Genomic DNA, 19,689 nt, shown 5'->3' with positions numbered 1-19,689 from the left:
TTCCTTGGTCAGACCCCATCTCAGTACTGCATTCTATATTGGGCTCCTCAAAAACAATATATTGGCTTCAGAGGATTGTACATTCATCAGAGCGGAGCTGAGAGTTAAATGATGAGGGCAGGTTACATAAACTATGCTTGTATTCCCTTGAGTGTAGACAGTTGAGGGGAGGATCTGATCGGGGTATTTAAAATGATAAAGGGACTCAATAGAGTAGATACAGGTAAACTTTCCTCTGGTGGGGGAATCCAAAACAAGGGGACGTAACATTAAAATGAGAGCACTTGCTACTGACCCCGTGTTTCCTGAGGCTCGGGCAAGGGAGGATCTATGTCTTGGGTATGTAGTTATGAAGGTGAGGATATCCATACACTTTACAGTCATGGTACTCTGTGTTTAATCCAATAGATGCTGGAACCCTTGGGAAGCCCCACGTTGCAGATGATGCTGGTAAGTCTCTTTTGAAGCTTTACTCATTGCTGCATGCCATTCTCATACACTTGGTCAACAAGGACGTTCTGCATGGTGCACATCCAATTGGAGCTAGCAGTTGGCTTTAAATAATGGAAATAAAATAACACGATATAATTGTTGGATAACAGGAGCAGAAATCTATCTGTCCTGGGTGTGTATTGTCAGCTGTATGTGTTTTTCCTTTATTGGTCCAGAGGGACTGTAGGCAACTTCCTGCTCCGCCGACGGCTGTGCTGGACAGATCCTGCTATAATCCTGGTCTGTGTGGCTCAGGGTCACACACGATACATTGACCCATTCACAATATTGAAGCTTTGAACATAATAGGAGCAGGAGTAGGCCATTTGATCTAATCTTGGGCTCAGCTCCACTTCCCTGCCCGCTCCCCATAGCCCTTTACTCCCTTATCGCTCAAAAATCTATCTCCGCTTAAATATATTCAATGACCCAGCTTCCACAGCTCCCTGGGGCAGAGAATTCCACAGATTTACAACCCTCAGAGAAGAAATTTCTCCTCATTTCAGTTTTAAATGGGTGGCCCCTTATTCTAAGACTATGTCCCTTAGTTTTAGTTTCCCCTTTGAGTGGAAATATCCTCTCTGCATCCACCTTTTCAAGTCCTCTCATTATCTTATATGTTTCGATAAGATCATCTCTCATTCTTTTGAATTCCAATGAGTAGAGGCCCAATCTACTCAACCTTTCCTCATAAGTCAACTCCCTCGTCTCCGGAATCAACCGAGTGAACCTTCTCTGAACTGCCTCCAATGCAAGTATATCCTTCCTTAAATACAGAGACCAAAACTGTACGCAGTACTCCAGGTGTGGCCTCACCAATACCCTGTACAGTTGTAGCAGGACTTCTCTGCTTTTATACTCCATCCCCCTTGCAATAAAGGCCCAACATTGCATTTGCCTTCCTGATTACTTGCTATACCTGCATACTAACTTTTAATGTTTCATGCACAAGGACTCCAAGGTCCCTCTGTACTGCAACACTTCACAATTTTTCTCCATTTAAATTATAATTTGCTGTTCTATTATTTCTTCTACCAAAGTGGATAACCTCACATTTTCCCACATTATACTCCATCTGCCAAAGTTTTGCCCAAACTTTGATTGGGAATGGAGCTTATACTGATGTAAAGTGGAATCTTCATGCAGCTATTTCTTGTGAACTCTGCTGAACCATGCCTCAGTACCGAGCACTGATCAATGGGAGCATCGATTAACTTCGAAGCAATTGTGTGAGGCAGATATTGCTGTGTTGACAAATTACCCCACCTCCCTTCCATAGTCACGTAGTTACAACCGATGAGGCTCTGATGATGAATCCAAGTACTCCTGATAGGAGAATGATCTCGAATCCCATGAATAATAATGAATATTCACGGTTCTGTATATATGAAGTAGCTTATGCTGTATGGTTTTGCTTATCTTGAATTGGAGAATGCGAATGCAAAAGACTAGACTGAAGTTTAATTCACTTCACGTGGCGTTAAGAAATAGCTGAGTGCAGTAGATAGGGAAAAGGCTACGGGCCCAGACAATATCCTGGCTGTAGTGCTGAAGGCCAGTGCTTCAGAACTAGCCGTACCCTTAGCTACGCTGTGCTAGTACAGATACACCACTGGCACCTACCTGACAATATGGAAAATTGCCCAGGACAAATACAATCTGGTCGTTAACCGTGCTATCAAGCGCCATTTACTCGCCAATAACCTGCTCACCGATGTTCATTTTGAGTTGTGCCAGGACCACATGGCTCCACGTCTCATTACAGCCTTGGTCCAAACATGGACATGAGCTAAATTCTAGAGGTGAGGTGAGAGTGATGTAAAGGCTGCATTTGACAAGAGTGTAGTTCCAAGGATTCAATCATAGCTGGCACAAAGGACGATGGTTCTGGTGGCTGTTGGAAGCCAATCGTCTCAGCTCCAGGAGTTCCTCAGGGCAGTGTCCTAGGCCCAACCACCCTCAGCTGCTTCATCAATGACCTTCCCTCATCATAAGGTCAGAAGTCGCTGATGGCTGCACAGTGTTCAGTTCCATTCGCAACTCCTCAGATAATGAAGCAATCCATGCCCGCATGCAGCAAGACCTGGACAACATTCAGGCTTGGGCTGATAAGTAGCAAGTAACATTTGCACCACACAAGTGTCAGGCAATGACTATATCCAACAAGCGAGAGTCTAACCACCTCCCCTTGATAGTCAACGACATTACCATCGCTGAATCCTCCACCATCAACATCCTGGGGGTCACCATTGACCAGAAACTTAACTGGACCAGCCACATAAATACTGTGGCAACAAGAGCAGGTCAGAGGCTGGGTATTCTGCGGCGAGTGTCTGACCTCCTGACTCCCCAAAGCCTTTCCACCATCTACAAGGCACAAGTCAGGAGTGTGATGGAACACTCTGCACTTGCCTGGATGCGTGCACCTCCAACACTCAATCCAGGGCACCAGCCAGGGCAAAGCAGCTGCTTGATTGGCACTCCATCCACCACCTTCAACATTCACTCCCTCCACCACCGGTGCACTGTGGCTACTATATATAATATCCAGAGAATATACTTCTGCAACTCGGCAAGGTACCTCCGAAACCCGTGAGCTCTACCACCTTGAAGGACAAGAGCAGCAGGTGCATGAAAACACCAACCCCTCCAAACTCCCATACTGAGTCTTGGAAATATTCCGTCATTGTCGCTGGGTCACAATCCTGGAACTCCCTCCCTAACAGCACTGTGGGAGCACCTTCACCACAGCGGTTCAAGAATGCGGCTCACAACCACCTCGGCAACTAGAGAAGGACAGTAAAAGCTGGCCTTGCCAGTGATGCCCACATCCCGAGAATGAACAAAATAATAGAGTAACGGAAAGTTGGTTAAATAGCTGGGTTGAGGGCGGCTCGACATTGATGTGGGATTTATGCCGGGAGTACGGACTAGGATAAAGATGGCTGAAAGCTCTGATGCTATTGATGAGGTAAGTGGGGGGGGGGGGAGCACAAGGCTGAGTGATTGCAATGATTGAGTGGGTTAGGTTCTTGATTGGTTAGATGACGGGGATTATTAATTTGACTTGTCTTTAATAAGCAATCTTCCACAAACACAAAATTACCTCATTAAATACTCAAGTTCAGTGTTTTGAAAAATGAAAAGACTTGCATTTATAAAGCGCCTTTCATGACCTCAGGATGTGGCAAAGCACTTTCCAGCCAATGAAGTACTTTTTTGAAGCGTCGTCACGATTGTAATGTAGGAAACACTCGGCCAATTTGAGCACAGCAAACTCCCACAAACAGCAATTTTTAAAATGATGGTTATGGCATAAATGTTAGTCAGGACACTGGGCTTAGCAAGCAACCTGCTCTTTGATTAGTACCATGGGATCTTTTACATCCACCCAAGCGGGCAAATGGGGGCTCAGTTTAACGTCTCATTGAAAGAAAGGAACTCCTGACAGTGCGGCGCTCCGATAAAGGGTCAGCCTGGATTATGGGCTGGTGTCTGGAGTGGGGTTTAAACCCATGAACCTCTGACTTGGAGTTGAGTGCTACCACTGCGCCAGTCTGACTCTGCTTCCAAGTTTTTATACAGAAATAGTACACTTTCTCCAATGAGATCTTTGTCAATGTGGAGTCACGATGAGGAGGTGGGTTTGGACAGTGGCCAATTAAATATAGTTGGGTTTAAATCCTTTGGGAGCTTCAATTCTTGAAAACACTTTGTTTTGCTTTCCAAATGGCAACAAAAGGAGCGAGGAGTGCTGCTTCAACTGTTGGAGATAAAAGTGACGCAGTTTGTAGAAGAGAAGCAGCAGTTATTACTGTAAATGTAAAGCTCACCTGAGCTGAATCTTCGGGAAATAGAAGCGGTATATCCTCCTGGGTTGAAAGGATTGCTTCAACTCTGCCGGGAAATTCCACAAACTACATGCTCGGGATACATGTGGTTGGTATCGTTTCAACTGTAAAGGGAAAATAACCAGTCAGCGTAGACTTGTGGAGCAGGCTGAGGCTGACGTTAAAGGTATCGTCAGCCAATCCAGTTGATAAATTTCAGCATTTTGAAAGACACTTGCAAATTCGAAATGTCAATTACTGAGGGAGAAACTGGTAGGCAAGTTTTTCCCCAAAATATTTTGTGATTTGATTGGTTCAGCTTATTATTGGTGGATTTTCCTGACTGGTCAATTGTCCATTAGCTGTTGGTCTTATCTCCTAGTCTCAGAATAACCCAACGCATAAAACAGGAAGCGCTTGCTACATGCAAGACTTATCTATAATATATTAAAAATCTTATCTTTGTGCACCCTTCCTGTCTGTAAAACATCACTTCCTGTTGCCAAAGTTTTGCCGCGCCCTCGTCTATTTGCCCTCTGACCCCACTTCACTCTCAGGACTGGACCTCTGTCTTGACTCCACGTGTTCTCTGCCACGGGAGATCGACTAGAACATTAACAATCTTAGGTCTGTGTGCACTTCCTGACTGTTTCCTGTGTTCAATGAATAAATTGTTGTTGGACACATCAATTGGAGGCTGATTTTGTAATGTGCTTTTGTTTAAACTGATGGGAATTAATGTGTGTTGTGCCTTTAATTTTATGTGTAGTGTATGCATGTGGTGAATCACCCATGCACTACTGGCAGGGATTTGGCAGGAACATGTTTTATAAGGTTCCGATGGCTCAGTCTCCTTACTGTCAGGTGCGCTCTCAGGAACAGGAGTAGGCCATTTAGCCGCTCGAGCCTGTTCTGCCATTCATTGAGATCATGGCTGACTTGTGACCTAAATCCATAATACTGGCCTTTGGCCCATATTTTTCAATAGTTTTTGGTTTAACAAAAATCAATCTCAGATTTAAAATTAACAATTGATCTAGCAGTAATTGCTGTTTGCGGAAAAGATTTCCGATCTTTTACCGCTCTTTGTGTGTAGAAGTGTTTCCTAATTTCACTCCTGAAAGATCTGGGTCTGATTTTTAGACTCTGCCCCTAGTTCTAGACTCCAAAACCAGCAGAAAAAATTTATTTCTCTCTACCCTATCTGTTCCCTTCAATATCTTGAAAACATCGATCAAATCACCTAAACCAGCAAAGATATGCCAATCCAGGCCGACTTGAACAACCTACCACCAACCCGTCTCAAATCTAGACGGACATTTTGGACCATCTCCCCTCAGCCTTGATGACTAGCGGCGAAATGCTTGGAAGAACTGTGACATACGGAATAGATTCCTTATAGAGGACCCCGCAATACAACCTGAAGGGTCAAACCTTCCTCACAATCAGTGGACAACCATCAACCGCCTTCGCCATAGGTGGAAGATTAAAGCATCCCCATCATGCGACTGTGGCGCTCCTAATCGAACCCTGGAACAAATTATTGAGCACAGCCCTCGGGGAATTCGCCTATAAGATGTCCACGCTGTTACACCGGAAGCTTTGGCGTGTATATATCCAACTTCGATATTGATATTCGATTTGCTTTGTTAATACCATACGAGGAAGACGACGACCGTCTAAATTCTCGGGAATACACTCGTAATTTAACCCTTGGACTCGAGTATCATTCTGGTAAACCTACGCTGCACTCCCTCCAAGGCCAGTATATCCTCCTCAAGGTACGGGGTGCCCAGAACTGCTCGCCGTACTCCAGGTGTGGTCTAATCTGGGTTTTGTGCAGCTGCAGCATAACTTCTACCACAACACAAGCAAAATATTGTGGATGCTGGAATCTGAAATAAAAACAGAGAATGTTGGAAATCTCAGCGGGTCAGGCAGCATCTGTGGAGAGAGAAACCAAGTTACCGTTTTGGATCGATGACCCTTTGTCAGAACTGCCGAATGTTCGAAAAGAGCACGTTCTTAAGCACCGAAAGGGGGAGGGGAAGAAAGCACAAAAGGGAAGGTCTGTGATAGGGTGGAAGGCAGGGGAGATTAGAGAGACAAAAGGGATGATGGGCCAAATTGAAAATGGTAATGATAGAGGTTAGAAAAAGGTTAATCTGGGTAGGATGTGTATGGCGTAGTAATGACCAGCTGCCATTATAGACATCGATGACGAGGTCCAGCACAGCCTTCAGTTGCCTGAGGAAGTGTGTTTGAAAACCAGACCTCCAACCTGCCACCAAACTTATAGAGGAAGCAGCGTGCGGGAAATCGGCGCGGTCCCGGCCTGCAAGACCATCAGCTGATTGCAGTGCGGGTAGGCACAGCAGGAGGTGCAAAGGAGCGGCAAGAGTCCGTAGAGGGACGTGACCAGGGCCATGGGGAAGCACGGGCCAGCCCACACTGCGATATGTGTGCGCGCTCGGTCTGTGCAGCAGAGCTGGTCTCCAGTTAGTCTTGGGTAATCTTTGCCACTGGACCAAGACCTCGCTCTGTCAAGCCCATGTGGTGACTGGTGTGCAATGGCCACCACACCTTAAAAAAAATCAAGCACAGGCATCTTCCACCCTTCACGATGTAGTTCGGGATCTGGAATATTAGTCCTTCATTGAAACACCTGTGAACTCATCCCTTTTTGGCGTGGAAGCAAGTCATCCTCGATACGAGGGACTGCCTATGATGATGGTCGACAGAGCAGTGGTAATACCCGCCCTCCTGTATGGCTCAGAGACGTGGATCATACACAGCAGACACCTCAAATCGCTGGAGAAATAACCACCATAGCTGCCTCCGCAAGATCCTGCAAATCCACGGAGAACAGACGCACCAACGTCCGTGTTCTCGATCAGGCCCACATCCCCAGCGTAGAAGCACTGACCACACTCGACCAGCTCCATTGGGTGGGCCACATCGTCCGCATACCCGACACAAGACTCCCAAAGCAAGCGCTCTACTCGGAACTCCTTCACGGCAAGTGAGCCCCAGGTGGGCAGAGGAAACGTTTCAAGGACACCCTCAAAGCCTCCCTGATAAAGTGCAACATCCCCACTGACACCTGGGAGACTCGGGCCAAAGATCGCCCTAAGTGGTGGAAGAGCATCTGGGAGGGCGCTGAGCACCTCGAGTCTCGTCGCCGAGAGCATGCAGAAATCAAGCACAGGCAGCGGAAGGAGCGAGCGGCAAACCAGTCCCACCCTCCCTTTCCCTCAACCACTGTCTGTCCCACCTGTGACAGAGACTGTAATTCCCGTATTGGACTGTTCAGTCACCTGAGAACTCACTTTTAGAGTGGAAGCAAGTCTTCCTCGATTTCGAGGGGCTGCCTATGATGATGATGATAGAAAATCTTCTATCCCCTTGTATCTTGTCGTCTAAATATAAAGACCAACATTCCATTAGCCTTTTTGAGTATTCTCTAGTTTTTCCTGACATTTTAATGATCTACGCACCTGGACCCCAAGACTCTTTGGACCTCAGCTGTTTTTTTTAGCCTGTCACCATTTAGAAAGTGCCCTGCTTGATCCTTTTTTGGTCCAAAGCGGATGACCTCACGTTTACCTACATTGAAATCCATTTACCACCGTTTTGCCCATTCACTTAATCTATCAATATCAGTCATTTTATGCTTTCATTTACGCTGCCTGCAATGTCGCCTATCTGCGTCATCGGCACATTCGGATATGTGGCTTTCTATGCCGTCAACTAAGTCGTTAATAAAGACGCTGACTGAGCCCACAACACAGATCCCTGCGGGGGACACTCGTCACATCCTGCCAATCAGAGTCCCTGCCCATTATCCCTCCTGTCGCTCAGCTACTTTCTTAACCAAGTCAATTATTTGCCTTCAATTCCATGGGCTTCAACTTTAGTTAACAGTCTCTTATGTGGGACTTTATCAGATGCTTTCTGGAAGTCCATATAAATAACATTTCTCTGTCGACTACTTCAGTCACCTCTTCAAAAAATTCAATCAGGTTTGTTCATAATCCATGCTGGCTCTCTCTGATCAACTGAAAATGTTCACGGTGTTCAGTCACCCTGTCTCCTGCGCTCCCTCCCTCTCTCTGTCTCAGTCCCCTGACTGTGGGACCCTCTGTCTCAGTCCCCTGACTGGGACCCTCTGTCTCAGTCCTCTGACTGTGGGACCCTCTGTCTCAGTCCCCTGACTGGGGGACCCTCTGTCTCAGTCCCCTGACTGGGGGACCCTCTGTCTCAGTCCCCTGACTGTGGGGACCCCTCTGTCTCAGTCCCCTGACTGTAGGACCCTCTGTGGGTGTGAAGGCGGTGGAAAAAGAACTCGGCGTTGTGCCGAGCTCGAAATTCATTTAAGGTGGGGGGTAAGGGGATGAAGCTCAGGCCTTTGCTGAGGACTGATTGTTTGGGGTCAGAGAGGGGAAGGTCATAGTGGATAGTGAAAACATGGCGAGGTGAGATTGGAAGGGATGGGCTCAGAGGGGAGTGAAGGTTCCGAAGGGGCGTTAGTACCCAAGAGTTGTTGAAGTTTACGATCCTTGACACCTAATGGTGGCTGAAGGGGAATATACAATAGGCCAAAGTCCGGGGAAGGGGGTGTTCAGGGGAGAAGATTTGTAGCGCTGGACGAGGTTAAAGAAATTGGTGAAGTCATGAAGGAATTTAAAAACAATGAGAATTTTTAATTTGAAGTCTGGGGGACAAGGAGCCAACGTAGATCAGCGAGCCGGGGGCGTGGGTCAGCGAGGCGAGCCGCGGGGTGATGGGTGGGCGGGGTGATGGGTGGGCGGGACTTGTTGAGGGGAGTGTAGATCGGGTGGGCGGGACTTGGTGAGGGGGGTGTCGATCGGCGGGGTGATGGGTGGGCGGGTGGAATCAGTGGCGAGGTGTGGAGTTTGCTGTGGGGTTGATGGTTTCTTGCTGCTGTATAAAAGCAACTTGTTGCTCAGTGGGCCAGAAGCAGAAAGGGAAAAGGTACAGGAGACGACCAAGGAACAGAATTGGGTTGGAATGCAGGTTTTAATGGAGGAGCGAGCGCAGAATAAAAGCTAGTTAACATGCTGTGGGCTATCAGTTCCTATGGAGTGGAGGGTAGCCAATGTAACCCCACTTTTTAAAAAAGGAGGGAGAGAGAAAACAGGGAATTACAGACCGGTCAGCCTGACATCGGTAGTGGGTAAAATGATGGAATCAATTATTAAGGATGTCATCGCAGTGCATTTGGAAAGAGGTAATATGATAGGTCCAAGTCAGCATGGATTTGTGAAAGGGAAATCATGCTTGACAAATCTTCTGGAATTTTTTGAGGATGTTTCCAGTAGAGTGGACAAGGGAGAACCAGTTGATGTGGTATATTTGGACTTTCAGAAGGCTTTCGACAAGGTCCCACACAAGAGATTAATGTGCAAAGTTAAAGCACATGGGATTGGGGGTAGTGTGCTGACATGGATTGAGAACTGGTTGTCAGACAGGAAGCAAAGAGTAGGAGTAAATGGGGACTTTTCAGAATGGCAGGCAGTGACTAGTGGGGTACCGCAAGGTTCTGTGCTGGGGCCCCAGCTGTTTACACTGTACATTAATGATTTAGACGAGGGGATTAAATGTAGTATCTCCAAATTTGCGGATGACACTAAGTTGGGTGGCAGTGTGAGCTGCAAGGAGGATTCTATGAGGCTGCAGAGTGACTTGGATAGGTTAGGTGAGTGGGCAAATGCATGGCAGATGAAGTATAATGTGGATCAATGTGAGGTTATCCACTTTGGTGGTAAAAACAGAGAGACAGACTATTATCTGAATGGTGACAGATTAGGAAAAGGGCAGGTGCAAAGAGACCTGGGTGTCATGGTACATCAGTCATTGAAGGTTGGCATGCAGGTACAGCAGGCGATTAAGAAAGCAAATGGCATGTTGGCCTTCATAGCGAGGGGATTTGAGTACAAGGGCAGGGAGGTGTTGCTACAATTGTACAGGGCCTTGGTGAGGCCACACCTGGAGTATTGTGTACAGTTTTGGTCTCCTAACCTGAGGAAGGACATTCTTGCTATTGGGGGAGTGCAGCGAAGGTTCACCTGACTGATTCCCGGGATGGCGGGACTGACCTATCAAGAAAGACTGGATCAACTGGGCTTGTATTCACTGGAGTTCAGAAGAATGAGAGGGGACCTCATAGAAACGTTTAAAATTCTGACGGGGTTAGACAGGTTAGATGCAGGAAGAATGTTCCCAATGTTGGGGAAGTCCAGAACCAGGGGACACAGTCTAAGGATAAGGGGGAAGCCATTCAGGACCGAGATGAGGAGGAATTTCTTCACCCAGAGAGTGGTGAACCTGTGGAATTCTCTACCACAGAAAGTTGTTGAGGCCAATTCACTAAATATATTCAAAAAGGAGTTAGATGAAGTCCTTACTACTAGGGGAATCAAGGGGTATGGTGAGAAAGCAGGAATGGGGTACTGAAGTTGCATGTTCAGCCATGAACTCATTGAATGGCGGTGCAGGCTAGAAGGGCCGAATGGCCTACTCCTGCACCTATTTTCTATGTTTCTATAACAATCAATTGGAGATATGTGCAAGTGCAAAATAAGTGGTTGTCATTTTTGGTGACGGGGTTTATTATTTTAAACTTGTTTTCAGCAGCAGGTCTTAGAGATACCTTGAAAAGCAGCATAACGGGTTGTAAATAGTTTTTTTGGAACAATTTGATTGGCGGGCTGAGGTCGGCTCACTCTATCCCAAGCTTTAGGTAACAGATTAGAATGGTTCAATAAATCTGCTCTTCAGTCATTGACGAGTGGCAGCCCTTGCTCAGTGGTGGCATTCTCTCCTCTTGAGTCCCACCCCCAGTGACTTGAGCACAAAATCTAGACTGACATAACTGTACAGTACTGAGGGAGTGCTGCACTGCCGGAGGGGCAGTACTGAGGGAGTGCTGCACTGCCGGAGGGGCAGTACTGAGGGAGTGCTGCACTGCTGGAGGGGCAGTACTGAGGGAGTGCTGCACTGCCGGAGGGGCAGTACTGAGGGAGTGCTGCACTGCCGGAGGGGCAGTACTCTCTGCTGCACTGTAAAAATAAATAAATAAATAAATATGTAAACAACCCAACAACTGGAAATCCGAAACAATCTGAGAACAGGTCAGTCAGCAGTGGAAAGGGAACCGTCATGTTTTGGGCCTTTGCTGCAAAATGAGCTGTGATTCTAGCTCCAGGTTTTATTATAAATGTGACCCAGTCAGTGTGTTTCACAGGTTATACAACAGATATGTACTTGCCTGATTTATTAGTAGCACTTGTATTTATTTGATTCATTTAAAAGCAGAGGGTCGGACCCACAGTGAACTGAAATCCATCTGTGCTTTATTTCAGGGTGGTGACATTTTGAAGCTGGAGAATGGGCAGTCGAAGCTTGGCCTGCCACCTCTTAACCCCGAGCAGCAGGAGGCGCTGCAGAAGGTGAGGCCAAATCTCAAAGTGGGCAGGTTGACCAGGGATGGAATTCAAAACAGATTGCATAGAATGTCATTTATGCAGGGCTTGGGGGAGGTGGGGGTTTGGTGAGCAGGGGGCCACAGGCATACGGCAAAGTCGGAGGGGTTTTGTTGATGTTGAATGTAGGAATGCAGGACACAGCCCCTGCCACCTCCACTGTCCCTGTTTATCCTGGGCAGTCGCCGCTATCGCCCTATGGTGCTGATCACTTGTCATTACCATAGGTGCCAATTGCAAAAGCCTCACTTAAATCGTATTAAGCAGGCCGGTGATTTCGGGGAATTTAAGCAGCTGTTAGCGCCTCTTTGCGGCACGATTACCCGTCATTAAGTCCTTTCCGGCAGTCCCGTCGCCATCAAGCATTCGCCGGCTGTAGTGCTGAACCTGAACAGGATCGCTGCGTACTGCAGGCCCGAACCTCCGACCCTGAAGTATAATGCTTCCTGTGCCCTCACTTGGAGCAGTAGATAGGCAGAGTAAACACTCACCGAGAGTAATTAATATTGCATTAATTAGCTACGCTTAAAAACTTCAAGAAAACGTAGCCGTGCTGCAATGGCAGCAGTGCACGATCTCACAAAGTCAATAATAAACTTGCAGGATGGGCATGTTTTTGGCAAATGAAGTTAAATATAGATAAGTGCGAGGCAATACATTTTAGTGGAAAGAATAAGGAGGCAATACATACCAAAATAATTCTAGAGCCCCTTGGATGTCTAGGAACTTAGAGGGGAGGATTAAGAAAAAAAGGGACGCTTATGTCATATACAAGAGGCTAAATACTTTAGAGGAATATCGAAAGTTAAGTGGCAAAATTGAAAAGGATATTAGGAATGCTAAGAGAGAGCATGAGAAATTCTTGGCCAGTAAAAGTAAGGAAAACCCTAAGATGTTCATAAATATATTAAGAGTAAGAGTGCAACTGAAGAAAGAATAGGGCCTCTTAGAGACCATGAGGGTAATCGTTGGGTGGAGGCGGAAGATGTTGGTAAGGTTCTTAACGAATACTTTGCATCTGTTTCCACAAAGGAAAGGGGTAATGCAGATACTGCTATCGAGGAAGAGTGTGATATTCTGGATGACATAAATATAGTGAGAGAGGAAGTATTAAGGGGTTTAGCAGCTTTGAAAGTAGATAAGTCCCCAGGCCCGGATGAAATGCATCCCAGGCTGTTGAGCAAAGTAAAGGAGGTTGTAGCAGAGGCCTTGACCATCATTTTCCAGTCCTCTTTGGATCTGGGCATGGGCCGGAGGATTGGAGGACTGCTAATGTAGTGCCCTTGTTTAAGAAGGGAGAAAGGGATAGGCCGAGATATTACAGGCCTGTCAGCCTAACCTCAGTAGTGGGAAAATTATTGGAAAAAATCCTGAAAGACAGGATAAATCTGCATTTGGAAAGGCAAGGATTAATTAGGGACAGTCAGCACGGAATTGTTAAGGGAAGATCATGTTTGACTAACCTGATTGAATTTTTGGAGGAGGTAACTAAGAGGGTCGATGAGGGTAATGCGTACGATGTATATATGGACTTTAGCAAGGCTTTTGATCAGGCCCCACATGGTAGACTGGTCATGAAGATTAAAGCCCATGGGATCCATAACAAAGTGTCAAGTTGGATCCAAAATTGGCTTGGAGGTCGGAAGCAAAGGGTAATGATTGATGGATAGTTTTGTGACTGGTAGGATGTTTCCAGTGGGGTTCTGCAGGGCTCAGTACTAGGTCCCTTGCTTTTTGTGGTATATATCGATTTAGATTTAAATATAGGGAGTATGATTAAGAAGTTTGCAGATGACAAAATTGGCTGTGGTTGAGAATGAAGAGGAAAGTCATGGGCTGCAGGAGGATATCAATCTACTGGTCAGGTGGGCAGAGCAGTGACAAATGGAATTTAATTCAGAGAAGTGCGAGGTGATGCACTTTGGGAGGGCTAATAAGGAAAGGGTATACACATTAAACGGTAGGCCACTTAATAGTGTAGATGAACAAAGGGACCTTGGAGTGCTTGTCCACAGATCCCTGAAAGTAGCAGACCAGGTGGATAAGGTGGTTAAGAAGGCATACGGAATGCTTGCCTTTATTGGCCGAGGCATAGAATATAAGAGCAGGGAGATTATGCTTAAATTGTATAATACTTTGGTTAGGCCACAGCTAGAGTACTGCGTGCAGTTCTGGTCGCCGTATTATAGGAAGGACGTGATTGCATTAGAGAGGGTGGAGAGGAGATTTACCAGGATGCTGCCTGGAATGGAGAATCTTAGTTATGAGGATAGATTGGATAGGGTGGGTTTGTTCTCATTGGAACGGAGGAGGTTGCGAGGAGACCTCATCGAGGTGTACAAATTATTGAAGGGTCTGGACATAGTGGATAGTAAGGGCCTATTCCCATTGGTGGAGGGGGCTATTATGAGGGGGCATAGTTTTAAGCTGGTTGTTGGAAGGTTTAGAGGGGATTTGAGTGTGGGGTGGGGGGGGCTTCTTTACACAGGGTTGTGGGGATCTGAAACTCACTGCCTGGAAGAATGGTGGATGCAGAAACCCTCACCACTTTTGAGATGGTTGGATGGGCACTTAAAGTGCAGTAACCTGCAGGGTTACGGGCCTAGAGCTGGTAATTGGGATTCAGAAACTAGGGTCCTGAACTTAAGGAAAGGTAACTTCGATGGTTTGAGGTGTGAATTGGCTAGAATAGACTGTCAAATGATAGTTAAAGGGTTGACGGTGGATTGGCAATGGCAAACATTTAAAGATCACATGGATGAACTTCAGCAATTGTACATCCCTGTCTGGAGTAAAACAAAAACGGGGAAGGTGGCTCAACCGTGGCTAACAAGGGAAATTAAGGATAGTGTTAAATCCAAGGAAGAGGCATATAAATTGGCCAGAAAAAGCAACAGACCTGAGGACTGGGAGAAATTTAGAATTCAGCAGAGGAGGACAAAGGGTTTAATTAGGAGGGGGGAAATTGAGTTCGAGAAGAAGCTTGCCGGGAACATAAAAACTGACTGCAAAAGCTTCTGTAGATATGTGAAGAAAAAAAGATTAGTGAAGACAAACGTAGGTCCCTTGCAGTCAGATTCAGGTGAATTTATAATGGGGAAACAAAGAAATGGCAGACCAATTGAACAAATTCTTTGGTTCTGTCTTCACGAAGGAAGACACAAATAAGCTTCCGGATGTACTAGGGGACCGAGGGTCTAGTGAGAAGGAGGAACTGAAGGATATCCTTATTAGGCGAGAAATTGTGTTCGGGAAATTGATGGGATTGAAGGCCGATAAATCCCCGGGGCCTGATAGCCTGCATCCCAGAGCACTTAAGGAAGTGGCCCTAGAAATAGTGGATGCATTGGTGATCATTTTCCAACAGTTTATCGACTCTGGATCAGTTCCTATCAACTGGAGGGTAGCTAATGTAACATCACTTTTTAAAAAGGGAGGGAGGGAGAAAACGGGAACTATAGACCAGTTAGCCTGACAATCAGTAGTGGGGAAAATGTTGGAATCAATTATTAAGGATGAAATTGCAGCGGATTTGGAAAGCAGTGACAGGATCGGTCCAAGTCAGCATGGATTTATGAAAGGGAAACCATGCTTGACACATCTTCTGGAATTTTCTGAGGATGTAACTAGCAGAGTGGACAAGGGAGAACCAGTGGATGTGGTGCATTTGGACTTTCAAAAGGCTTTTGACAAGGTCCCACAGAAGAGATTGGCGTGAAAAAGCAAAGCACATGGTATTGGGGGTAATGTACTGACGTGGATAGAGAACTGGTTGGCAGACACGAAGCAGAGAGTCGGGATAAACGGGTCCTTTTCAAAATGGCAGGCAGTCACTTGTGGAGTGCCTCAGGGCTCAGTGCTGGGACCCCAGCTCTTTACAATGTACATTAATGATTTAGATGAAGGAATTGAGTGTAATATCTCCAAATTTGCAGATGACACTAAACTGGGTGGTGGTGTGAGCTGTGAGGAGGATGCTAAGAGGCTGCAGGGTGACTTGGACAGGTTAGGTGAGTGGGCAAATGCATGGTAGATGCAGTATAATGTGGATAAATGTGAGTTATCCACTTTGTGGGCAAAAACACGAAGACAGATTATCTGAATAGTGGCAGATTCGGAAAAGGTGAGGTGCAACAAGACCTGGGTGTCATGGTTCATCAGTCATTGAAAGTTGGCATACAGGTCCTGCAGGCGGTGAAGAAGGCAAATGGTATGATGACCTTCATTGCTAGGGGATTTGAGTATAGGAGCAGGGAGGTCTTACTGCAGTTGTACAGGGCCTAGAATATTGTGTTCAGTTTTGGTCTCCTAATCTGAGGAAGGACGTTCTTGCTATTCGGGTAGTACAGCGACGGTTCACCAGACTGATTCCCGGGATGGCAGGACTGACATATGAGGAGAGACTGGATCAACTGGTCCTTTATATATTGGAGTTTAGAAGGATGAGAGGGGATCTCATAGAGACATACAAGATTCTGACGGGACGGGACAGGTTTGATGCGGGTAGAATGTTCCCGATGTTGGGGAAGTCCAGAACCAGGGGACACAGTCTTAGGATACGGGGTAGGCCATTTAGGACTGAGATGAGGAGAAACTTCTTCACTCAGAGTTGTTAACCTGTGGAATTCCCTGCCACAGAGATTTGATGCCAGTTCATTGGATGTATTCAAGAGCGAGTTAGATATGGCCCTTACGGCTAGGGGGATCAAAGGGTATGGAGAGAAAGCAGGAAAGGGGTACTGAGGGAATGATCAGCCATGATCTTATTGAATGGTGGTGCAGACTCGAAGGGCCGAATGGCCTACTCCTGCATCTATTTTCGATGTTTCTAGACTCGATGACCTTTTGTTGGACGGAGCAGATATAATGGAAATTACTGCAGGGAATGGAATACGGCCAGGGTGATCTGGACTAGTGTCGATCGCCTGGATGGTTTGGAGAGGAATTTTCCCAGATTTTTTCTCTCTAAATTGGCCTGGTTTTTTTGCCTCTCCCAGGAGATCACATGGCTCCGGTTGGGGTGGAGTGTAGAATGTTTCAATATATAAGGGGTGTCGCAGTTGTGAGAGGCGGACTGGTTGGGCTGGGCGCTCTTTGCCTTTCCGTCATTGTTCATAGGTTTATATGTAACCTTTAGGGCTGCTGACCGAGGGCCATGGGGCTCTTTGTCAGCCAGCGTGAACACGATGGGCCGGAATGGCCTCCTTCTGCGCTGTAAATTTCTATGTTTCTATATCAAAGCACTGGAGAGGGTGCAAAACAGATTTACTAGAATGATAACCAGAACTGCGAAGTTAATAAGAATGTAAGAAATAGGAGTAGGCGATTCGGTCCCTCGAGCCTGCTCCATCATTCAGTAAGATCGTAGCTGATCTTATCAATTTCCATCTTGAATATACTCAAAGACTGAGATTCCACAGCCCTCTAGGGCAGACAATTCCAAAGATTCACCACCCTCTGAGTGAAGAAGTTTCTCCTCATCTCAGTCCTAAATGGCCGACCCCTTATTCTGAGACTGTGACCCTTGGTTCTAGACTCCCCAGCCCGGGGGAAACATCCTCCCTGCATTTACCCTGTCGAGCCCTGTAAAAATTGTGTATGTTTCAATGAGATCACCTCTCATTCTAGAGTGTATAGGCCTCGTCCACTAAATCTCTCATAGGACAATCCCCCCCATCCCAGGAATCAGCCTGATGAGCCTTTGTTGCACTCCCTCTATGGCAAGTATATCCTGGAGTGGTATTACTAGAGACCTATATGTCGTATGCAACAGAGCAGGTCTCCATTCGTCCTGGTTAAAGACCGAGCTCTGTCAAGTCCATGTGGTGGCTGGTGTGCAACGGTCACCACACGTTAAAAAAAAATCCAGTTTCTTAGCTAGCTTAAAAAACCTGTAGTACTCACCAACCAATCCACCTACCTGCTGTCCTGTGATGTCACTCTGTTTTTCTCTCTCTCCTCCGCTCTTTATTCCCCTGGCTCCGCTCTGTCCCCAACTGCTCTCGGTCTAGGGGGCACAGTCTCCGGATAAGGGGTTGTCCATTTAGGACTGACATGAGGCATTTCTTCACTCAGAGGGTTGTGACTGTTTGGAATTCTCTGCCCCAAACAGCCGTGGATGCAGTCGTTGAGTATGTTCTAGGCTGAGATAGATAGATTTTTGGACTCTAGGGGAATTAAGGGATATGGGGATCAGGTGGGAAAATGGAGTTGAGCTGGAAGATCAGCCATGATCTTATTGAATGGCGGAACAGGCTCGAGGGGCTGAATGGCCTACTGCTCCTAATTATGTAAACTTGAGGTCATCCAGAACTCGGCAGCCCATGTCCTAACTCGCACCAAATCCCACTCACCCATCGTCATCATAGACAGTCCCTTGAAGCGACCAAAAAAGGATGAGTTCACAGGTGTTTCAATGAAGGACCTAATATTCCAGATCCTGAACTACATCCTGAAGGGTGGAAGATGCCTGTGCGTGGATTTTTTTTAACGTGTGGTGGTCGTTACACACCAGTCACACCACGGGCTCGACCGAGCTAGGTCTTGGTCCAGTGGCAAGGGTTAACCAAGACTGTACGGACCTAGTGCGCGCGCACATCGCAGTGTGGGCTGACCCGTGCTCCCCCTGGGCCCTCGTCTCTCCAGGGCCCTGAACTCGCGCCTCTCCTGGACCCCGTACGCGTGGCATGTACAGGCTGATTATATAGACGAGCTATAATGAAACAACATCTAATGAGCCGAGACCCATGCAATCCTCTGTCTGCCCACCCCCGACCATCAGCTCTTCTACAGTTCACAGGAGCTTTTCTTGATTCACTCAAAAACAGCAATTGGATCTTGAAGTCGATTTCTCCTCAGCCAATCACCAAAGCTTTCCAACAGCCTTTCCCTTCTAATGCAAAAATCCGTATAGCCATTGCCCTTGCGAAATGTTAAATAAGCAGTATTGGCAATCCACTTGAGTGCTGTAATATATTTACTGCAAATCCCTCCGGCAGGGCTCCTAATGCAGTTTTTATTGTGTCTGCCCTTGTCAGTACAGTGACTGGTCACTGTCAACATAATCTGCCAAGTGCAACTGTTTACCCAAGGCAGCGATGGGATACACAAGCGGTGCAAGCTTTTAATTGTCAAGAATCCCTGGCTCTTGTCAGTGGCCTTTAATTAATACTTCACTTTATAAACTTTAGGCCTCATCAGTAGTGTCTTACACAAAAGATCTAGGGAGAGAAGTGCCTGGCATTCCAGTCAGTTATCACAGTCTGATTTTAAAAATATATACAAATAAAATATCCCTTTGTTATTTAGATTAACCAATTTCAGGCCAACACCTAATCTTAGTTTATTGGCTGAACTGTTCCATAAAATTCTTCGACATGAAACTTTTGATTTAAAAACCCTTAACATCTGGCTACATTAGTTTACTTTGATTCAACAACAAAACACAGATCATCAGCACAATTCCCCAAAGAAAACATGAACAGGGTTTACATTTTTAAAGACCACACACACTTAATCTATACATCACATCTACACTGGGCCAGAGACACTGGTGCAGTCCACGATAAATTGCCGCAAGTTTAGTCAGACTAAGCTTCTGGTACAGCTTAGTCTGTAAGGAGAACGGCCTTTATTTTCAATATTCCGGGAAGGAATGGTAAATGTATTTGCTGTAAATCTACTGTTTATATTTGATACAATTTATTTTTCTGGTTAATGTTTAATAACCTTTATCTTCTGGGCCACAATCTGATAAGTGTTTATTCTTCTTCCTTTCTAAACAGGAAACCACATGGTGGTCAAAAGTACAATAACAACCGTCCTCTGTTTAACCCCTGGGCTCACTACATTTACCTAGATAT

The 19,689-nt window shown here is 46.2% G+C and overlaps 1 protein-coding gene across 2 annotated transcripts in view; it reads left to right on the top strand.

Annotated features, from left to right (window-relative positions):
- Positions 1-379: 379 nt before the first annotated feature.
- Positions 380-19,689, top strand: part of LOC139264787 (poly(U)-binding-splicing factor PUF60) — a 179,663-nt gene continuing 160,353 nt past the window's right edge. For both annotated transcript variants that reach the window (XM_070881926.1, XM_070881925.1), the window contains exons 1-2: positions 380-450; positions 11,708-11,794. In XM_070881926.1, coding sequence (XP_070738027.1) covers positions 409-450; positions 11,708-11,794 — 129 coding nt within the window. In that variant the 5' untranslated portion in view covers positions 380-408. The remainder of the gene's footprint in view (positions 451-11,707; positions 11,795-19,689) is intronic.

The sequence above is a fragment of the Pristiophorus japonicus genome, chromosome 5 (genome assembly GCF_044704955.1).
Source record: "Pristiophorus japonicus isolate sPriJap1 chromosome 5, sPriJap1.hap1, whole genome shotgun sequence".
NCBI classification, from domain to species: domain Eukaryota; kingdom Metazoa; phylum Chordata; class Chondrichthyes; family Pristiophoridae; genus Pristiophorus; species Pristiophorus japonicus.
This window is presented reverse-complemented; position numbering and strand designations above follow the sequence as displayed.